The sequence below is a fragment of the Cyprinodon tularosa genome, unplaced genomic scaffold (assembly GCF_016077235.1).
Source record: "Cyprinodon tularosa strain WSP-4 unplaced genomic scaffold, ASM1607723v1 ctg7, whole genome shotgun sequence".
In the NCBI taxonomy this organism is placed as follows: Eukaryota; Metazoa; Chordata; class Actinopteri; order Cyprinodontiformes; family Cyprinodontidae; genus Cyprinodon; species Cyprinodon tularosa.
In genome coordinates this window covers 1,147,801-1,156,358 of record NW_024039451.1, presented here as the reverse complement: position 1 = coordinate 1,156,358, position 8,558 = coordinate 1,147,801, and the positions used below count along the sequence as shown (strand labels likewise).

Sequence of the window (8,558 nt, the reverse complement as noted above, 5' to 3'; positions counted from 1 at the left end):
AATTCATTGCATAAGTCCATCTTCCATGAGTGGATCACATGGCAAGAAATTTCCATCTCACTTTGAGAAATTTTTTGCATAATATTTCCTAAATTCTGAAGACTCCAAGGCAATATTTATATCATGTTTAAGCCAATTTTAGATTTAGGTATCGGTTTTCAAACTTCAATGTTTCTCTTTATAAAATTTCAGGAACCTGCCCATATGGGCTGGTTAATGATTATGAGTCGTGCATGCACATGTTTCCGATAATGTTTAAAAAGAGTTGGCCTGACAATCACCTTGAGCATCGTGGTTTATTCCTGATGGCTGTTCTTGCAGTTTTGGTTACCTTTTCTCTTTTGCTGGAGATCGTCTCTGCCAACTCTGTAAGTCCTACTCAGACAGATTCTTACATTTTGTATTAAATGTTATACAACTGAGCTCAAATTAATATGCACTCAAATTAATTATGTACAGTTATATGAAAAAAAACAAGTTTATTACATAACAAAGAAGTAAGTTGCTTGAATTGTTTTTTTTTCTTACCAAGAAAAACACTTATGATCAAGTTCATCTCTTTAGTTGGTCCATTTGTAACTCTTGCAGCTCGGGGTTGTGTCCACCGAGGGAGGGAAGGTAGAGGGACAAAACCTTTACCTCGGCTACCGCCGCTACATGGATGTTTTCAAAGGCGTTCCCTTTGCAGACATCCCTGGAAGGTTTGAGAAGCCAGTGCGCCACCCAGGCTGGAGCGGTGCGTAACCCTGACTCACATTCTCTTTTTTTTTTATCACTAATCAAAGCAGCCAATCAGTCCATTCAGGTCCAAGCAGCAATTATAAGTTTGAGCAAAAATGTATAATCTTAAGAAGTTTTTGCATTCTCTTGAATATTATTATTTTTTTAATACTGAATTAAAATATTGTTTTTCAACTGCAGCGGTGATGTAATACTTGAGCTCCATCAATAAATGAGATACTGATATTTTACGCTGATTTCGACAATACCTCAGGAAAGGGCTCTATAATAGAATTAAAAAGGCAAGGCAAATTTATTTGTATAGCACAATTCAGTACAAAGACAATGCAAAGTGCTTTACATGATTAAAATACAGGAAGATAAAACAGAATCAAAGCAAGTAGGAAAAAATAAATAAAAATAAAAAATGCAGAAACAAAAAAGAATATTAAAAACAGTTGGACTAAAGAAAATATGTTTTAGTTGAACTGTTTAACTAGAACAGTCGAAGGCAATCCTAAACAAATGTGTTTTTAGTCTTGATTTAAAGGAACTCAGGCTTTCCACACTTTTACAGTTTTCTGGAAGTTTGTTCCAGATAAGTGGAGCATAGGAACTACATGCTGCTTCTCCATGTTTAGTTCTGGTTCTAGGTATGCAGAGCGGGCTGGAGCCAGGTGACCTGAGTGGTCTGGAGGGTTGATACTCTGATAGCAAGTCTGTGATGTATTTAGGTGCTAAGCCATTCAGAGATTTATAGACTAACAGAAGTATTTTAAAGTCTATTCTCTGAGATACAGGGAGCCAGTGTAAGGACTTTAGAACTGGGGTGATGTGCTCTACTTTCTTAGTCTTAGTGAGGACACGGGCAGCAGCGTTCTGGATCAGCTGCAGCTGTCTGATCCACTTTCTAAGAAATGGTTTTATGGCGTTAAATCTAAGTTTGTTTTCTGTTTTTAAAAGCATTGTAAACCCAAAACACAGAAAGTGTTTTGCACATTTCCCCTTTTAAAGAAATTAACTAACCATGCAGATTCTTTAAGGCATGACTCAAGAAGAAAAAAAATAGTTTCCTTTACAAATAATTGCTTTATCTCAACCAAAGTTAATGAGTTGATGGGTGGTTTGGGTGTATCAAAATCTTTTGTGTAAAAGTGACTAAATAGACGTCTTATTTACCATGACGCATGTTTATAAAAAAATGGATACTTCCTATTGCACCATTTTAATCATCATTTTACATTTATATTTTGTCTGCAATAATTCTGCCCTGTAAAAAAAAGTAAAAAACAAAAGCATTTTTAGGACGAAATTGATTGACTTTTTTGATCTCACAGTGGAGAAATTTACTCGTTACATTGGCTCAGATAGAAAAAGGTTCATGGGCGTATATACAGTGTATACAGTAAATACGGTGCATATATACACAACTGAAGTTTTTTTTTCTTTTGTTTTTTAAAACAGGATTATTATGCAGGTTTATTGCACAGGTTATTTGCATGAGTATTTATATAGATGGGTATTTATCTATATAGCCATTGCACTGTGTATCATATTGCTATGGCTTAAGATATTTGAACCCTTCATGACTTTAGCAAAATTTCAGAAATCTGCTGAACCTAGTTTCTTTTTGAAAGGTAACTTCCCCCCACCTAAACACGTCTTATAATTTCCCTCAATAAGTGAGAAAGTGTCCTATTGGACCTGTTACCCCTGCAACCCAATTTCTAATAAACAGAAGGCGGTTGCTGGGTTTAACAAGGCATCAAAAATAGGCAAAGAAATTTTGCTCCATATTGTTTCAATACGATCATGCAGTTACTGCACATCCATGGCATCCAAACATCCTAAAGGGTCTCTATTGGACAGAGTTCTGGTGACTGTTTGCACTATTACTGTCATGTTCAAAAAACCATTTTAAAATACTTTAAAGTTTGGGCCATGATACATTATCCTGCTAGAAGTAGCCATCAGATGGATTATTCTCTGTGCACAAACCATCAAAATAACAAAAAGATGTAGTCAATGTCTGACTAATTCTAAGACACCGAATATGTGCCAAGAAAATATTCCTTGTAACACCGCAAGCAGTTTAAACCATTTATGCCAGTAATATGCAAATAATGCTGCTGAAACCAAGAGATGTCTGACCAAGGAGTTGAACATGTAGCCATTTTAAAAATATTCTTAATCAAAAATGTCACTTTTTGCTTTCCTGCCTCTGATCAGGTACTCTTAAGACTACCAGCTACAAAGACAAATGCCTTCAACTGGACGCCACAATGATCACCGCCTCTGGCAGTGAAAACTGTCTTTACCTCAATATTTGGGTTCCTCATATCAACACAGGTTAGTACTTAGATTTACTCATGATCAAATGAGACTGACATTAAGTGCTATGTGCTCTTATTTTCATAGTGGCCTCCAATCTGCCGGTCTTGGTCTGGATTCACGGTGGAGCTTTCATGTTTGGAGACTCAAAGGGAACTAGCTTCATGGATACCAATTTGTATGATGGACAAGAAATTGCTGACAGAGGAAATGTAATTGTGGTGACGGTGGCCTACCGTGTAGGAGCGCTTGGCTTCCTGAGCACTGGCGGCTCTGATCTGCCCGGTAGGTGCCCTTTACAAAGATCTAGTTGTTCACCTAATTTGTCTTCTAATAATGATCTTGTTCGATCTGGTGTAGGAAATTATGGACTTTGGGACCAGCATGCTGCCATTGCATGGGTGAACAGAAACATTAAGTCATTTGGAGGAGACCCCAGTAACGTCACCATCTTTGGCGAGTCTGCAGGAGGAGCTGGTGTTAGTTATCAGGTCAGAGGATATTTGTTGTGTACAGCAAATTTTGCAGGGATGAAAATGTAATTAATACATCTATCAACTTATTTAAAAAATATATGTTTCAGAGTATCACCCCTCACAACAAGGGGCTTATTAGGAGAGCAATCTCTGCAAGTGGGGTCTCCCTTTGCCCATGGGCCATCAACAGAAACCCTCGCCAGTATGCTGAACAGGTACTAGATCTTGTGACTTATTTTTTGTGTTGATTATTTGAAACATTAGCGATTTGACATTTTAAGAGCCTTTCTTCAGGTTGCTCAGAGAGTCAACTGCCCCACGGATAGCAGGATGGCTTCCTGCCTGAAAATGACAGATCCCGTTGTTTTAACTAAGGCTGGAACTGTGTCTTTGGCTAGCTCTCCCGACCGTAAGCTCTACACATATGTCACGATATGTTTTCACTTTTTGTTGGTGTTAGTTTAGTGGTTCAAAAGAATGATTTTATTAATGCAATGCTTTTACATCAAAGTTAAAAACCCATTTGTTTAGAACTACCCTTGATCTTTGAAGTTAAACGTTTAACTGAGGTATTCTTAGTTTAAGTTTGTGGTCCAGCTGTTTTTGTTTGTTTTACTACCTGCCTTTATCATGTTTTGTATATTTACTTGATTTTATTCTGCTTTCATTTTACCTTATATTTTATTGTTTAATTCATGAAAAGCACTTTGAATTTAGAAAGCTAAGCTAATTGACAGAGAAAGCTAAGGGTTGGTAAATATGCAAATTTTGTGCATAATCAGAATGCCCCTTTGTCATTGTGCCAAACACAATAAAATTAGCCCATCAAAGAGACACAATAAGCAACATACATAAAACCATAGATAAACCATATTGTCAGAGCATGTTTGCGTATGAGACATCAGACAATGACCCAAGCCCCAAGGCCCCCTCAGCTATAGTTCCTGATAAAGATGTGGTGTCCATTAGGTCAACCTTGGTTGCTCCCAGACACCAGAACACAGATGTAGGAGAAAGATGTGTAGTTGAAGGAGCAGAGCATCTGTTTACATAACATCCAGGATAAGGTGAGATAGCCAGCCTTCAGTGCCATTATACTGTATGGTAAAATCATTTAAGAAAATGGGTGTTTTTTTAATATAAAAAAGTGAAGCTAAAAAGAAAACTTGAGGTTAATATAAAGTGAAAACTGTAGTGACAGGCATTTATTCAGCTCATTCATCTAAGTTGTATCTCCTTTGGTCAGACCCATATGTCTTGAACCTGCTTCTGTCTCCTGTGGTCGATGGAGACTTCCTACCTGATGAGCCATCCAAACTTTTCCACAATGCTGCTGACTTGGACTACATGGCCGGAGGCAATGACATGGATGGCCACATGTTTGCACAGTTCGATGTGCCGTCGATCAACTCTCCGATGTTTATCACCACTTCGTAAGTTCAAGTTGAACCTGTGAGTTTTATATCAACTCAGTTTTCTTTAAGCTTGGTTACACGTGGTCAGATTTCCTTGCAATATTTTAAAGTAATAGTGATCAGTTGTTCTGTTAAGTTTCTGTAGGTTCAGACTGGCTAAAATCAAGAAAAAAACAAACCAAAGTGTCTGTGAACTGCTGTTGGTAACAAACATCATAAACATCAACTTTACCTGAAAATAGTTCTAAAATAAGGCTTACAACTATCAAAAAACAAAATTTGAAGGACCACATGGCCACTTTAAATAATAGTAAAGAAGTTAAACTGTTCACTTTTGCAGTGTTTTAGATGCATTTCATCACATCATTGTCCATAATTCTCCTTCTGACTGAAGCGATGAAGTCAGAAGGCTCTTAGGTGCCCTAACCAAGGAGAAGGGTGCCGCTGGTTACGAGAATGCCTTCGCCACCTACTCCTCAGACTGGGGAAACTATCCAAGCCAGGATACCCTGAAAAAAACTGTTGTGGCCATTGTAACGGACTACATGTTCCTAATTCCCACTCAGACTGCTCTTTATCTCCATGCTGCCAATGCCAGGTGAGAAGCAGCTCTTCATTATAAATAGCTCCTTGCAATGTTAAGAGAGCTTAAGGACGAACTTACCATTGGCAAATATTTAGTTACTTTTTGACAGTTACATCTTTTTTTACCTCTCCATTAAAGAACTGGACGCACCTATTCATATCTCTTCTCTGAGCCTAACCGTATGGGAAATATTTGGTACAAGCCCTGGCTGGGAGCTGATCATGCTGATGACCTACAGTATCTCTTTGGAAAACCCTTCTCCCATCCACTGGAATACTTTCCAAACCATCGTGACCTTTCTGAACACATGATTGCCTACTGGACTAACTTTGCCAAGACAGGGTAAAAAAACAACACAAAAAAATATATTGTAATAAATCTCTAAATTACTGACATGTTTTCTCTTGATGCATACACAGAGACCCTAACAATGGAGACCTGAGCGTGCCTGCTTCATGGCCGGCATTTACATCCAGCGGAGCCAAGTTTGTGGAGATCAATTCCAAGATGGATTCCACTTACGTGAGGCAGAAGTTGAGATTGCGCTATGTGGATTTCTGGGCAGATGTTCTACCCAGTCTGCCAACAGTCTAATCAGAATAAAACATGTGATTGCAAAGAAACTGTTTATCGGTGGTGTGGGTTTATGACAAATACACACATGTATAAGTCATAAAAAACCTGTTTTCTTAGTTTTCAAATTATAACTCATTTCTAAATGAGCTTAGTCATCCTTGATGGTGGATACAATCTTAAGGTTGCTCTGGAACAATATTTTTAGTGCATTAAATAATACAATTATAGTGAAATGCAGTTGAAAGAATAAATTGAAATATTTTGACTGGTATTGCTCCAATGATACCTGTACCGCTTTTACTACTAGTGATTTATTTAGAGCCGAATCTTTCTGTAAGTCTGGCAGTGGTTCCGTTTCAGATTTTTCTTTACTTAACTTTACAAAACAAACATAATTCACAAAGCACCCTGGGCCTTAGGAGAGCTTAAGTAGTGATTAGTTGCATCATTTTCCATTGCTAATTTATTTTTAATAAAAAAAGAAATAAATTCCAGTTTTTTTTTTATATAATTTTCATTTCACTTTTAAAAGAAAACGTTTAGTCAGTGGTGTCAAAAGTACACACATTTCTTACTTAAGTAGAAGTATAGATACTGCAGTTTAAAAACACTCTGGTAAAAGTTGAAGTATCAACTTGACCTCTTTACTCAAGTAAAAGTGAAAAAGTATGTGCTCCAAAATCTACTTAAAGTATAAAAGTATAAAGTAACCTTTAAAAAAAAACAGCCAGATGCCACTATTTGAATTGAAAGCTAATTTTTTTGACTATTTCTAAAAATTCTTTGAGATAGGGCCAAGGATGAGGGAGGTCTTGTTTGTCTCCGTCTCCATCTCCCGATACGCTCTCGCCTGTGTCCGACCTTTAAGACATTTCAACATCTTTCTCTGAATCCTACATTGTAGCATGGCATAGACAATTCACGTTTGCAGTTTGAAGAACACCTGCTTGCTTCTGATGATTTCCTTTAGCTTACCATACAATTGCACTAATTTCAACTAGATGTGGATGGCGCACATTACGTGAAATAAATATTTATAAACATTAAACCGAAGCCAAGAGTAACGAGTAACATTTGTTTTAAAAAGGTAAGGAATAGAAAGTACAGATTCTTGTATGAAAATGTAAAGAGTAGAAGTCAGAAGTAGGAAGAAAATAAGTAATGGAGTAAAGTATAGATACCCAAGAAGTGTACTCGAATACATTAACAAAGTATTGGTACTTCGTTACTTGACACCTCTGCATTTAGTGTTTTTCATATTTATTTGAGCATTGAGACAGGCAGTCATTTTGTCCTCAACTCAACTCAAACTTTATTTATAAAGCACATTTAAAACAAACGGGATTGACCAAAGTGTTGTACAGGAATCACAGTTAAGGAACGTAAGATAAAAACTGAAGGCTAAAATTGAATGGAGATAAAATATAATAGAATGAGTGTTTCAATTAAAATAAAATAAAATCTAAAATAAAATTTGCCAAATGTCCAGTCTTAGACTTGATTAAATCCCAGGGAGAAGAAGTGCACTTTTAAGGATTTAAAAACCTCAGAGGAGCCTGCCGATCGAATATGCCAAGGCAAGTTATTCCAGAGTCTCTGTGCCACTGTCATAAAGGCACGATCACCTTTCCTAATTAATTTAATATGATTGCAACAATACCAAACATGACAATTCTCTAGGATATTCTTCAGAAAAACCTATGAAGGCGATTTCACCCTAAAAAAACAGTTGTTTTATGTATCAACTTCTAGAGATGATAACAGTGTTTTATCTGTCAAGGACAAAAATTAACAAAGACAATAGATTTGATATGAGGGGAATCAAATAAACTAAAATGGGGGAAATACAAAAATAGGTACGGTAATGCAGAGCTATGACTCATGCTATAGCATGCCACAAGAGTAAGACTTATTTTTTGTTTTTTAGTGGAACAGAGTGGGGTCCTGTCACTCTGCCTCTGACTGATCATATATCCTGGCTACTTCCTGGGTATCCGTTTGGCTGGTCAGCGCACATGACTTCCTCGTGGGAGTCTGTGGGTCAAATCTGCAAAACCCGAAAAACAATGTCTGACTTGACATAGAAAACCGACTCATAAGAACATGACAAGCCCTGACACACCGAAGGAAGACGTATCAAAACCAAACATCCTTAAATCTGTATAAGTTCTATATATTAAAAACTAACAGACTTGAATAACACCATTCATAATAAATATATAAAAAAATACTTAAATGAGAAGAAAAGGCTGGGCATTGAATAACTCCTTAATTTTGTGGTTTCTGCATTCATCATTTATGGTGGGTTTTTTTTTATTTTTATTTACTTCAGCAAGTTTTAGGCCATAAACCTTTATATTCATTTTGGACATTGGGTACCAATGTCCATGTTAATATTAACCATGATCACTGGAGTACGTGGAGCCATTTTTCCTTGGTATTTGGCTCTGCATC

General features: G+C 36.8%; 1 protein-coding gene across 1 annotated transcript; it reads left to right on the top strand.

Moving 5' to 3' along the window:
* The first annotated feature begins 254 nt into the window (after positions 1–254).
* Positions 255–6,151, top strand: LOC119772017 (bile salt-activated lipase-like). Its single transcript, XM_038268263.1, has 11 exons — positions 255–368; positions 589–736; positions 2,950–3,069; positions 3,139–3,336; positions 3,412–3,542; positions 3,635–3,742; positions 3,822–3,936; positions 4,774–4,960; positions 5,337–5,540; positions 5,667–5,870; positions 5,948–6,151. Exons 1-11 carry the CDS (start codon positions 306–308, stop codon positions 6,120–6,122), a joined length of 1,653 nt encoding a protein of 550 aa, XP_038124191.1. The 5' UTR covers positions 255–305; the 3' UTR covers positions 6,123–6,151.
* The last annotated feature ends 2,407 nt before the right edge of the window (positions 6,152–8,558 follow it).

Coding starts and splice junctions, on each gene's coding strand:
- LOC119772017 (XM_038268263.1), top strand. CDS start 306: ATGGCTGTTCTTGCAGTTTTGGTTACCTTTTCTCTTTTGCTGGAGATC. Junction 3,070..3,138: donor GGTTCCTCATATCAACACAG/GTTAGTACTTAG, acceptor TTATTTTCATAG/TGGCCTCCAATCTGCCGGTC. Junction 3,743..3,821: donor CTCGCCAGTATGCTGAACAG/GTACTAGATCTT, acceptor GCCTTTCTTCAG/GTTGCTCAGAGAGTCAACTG.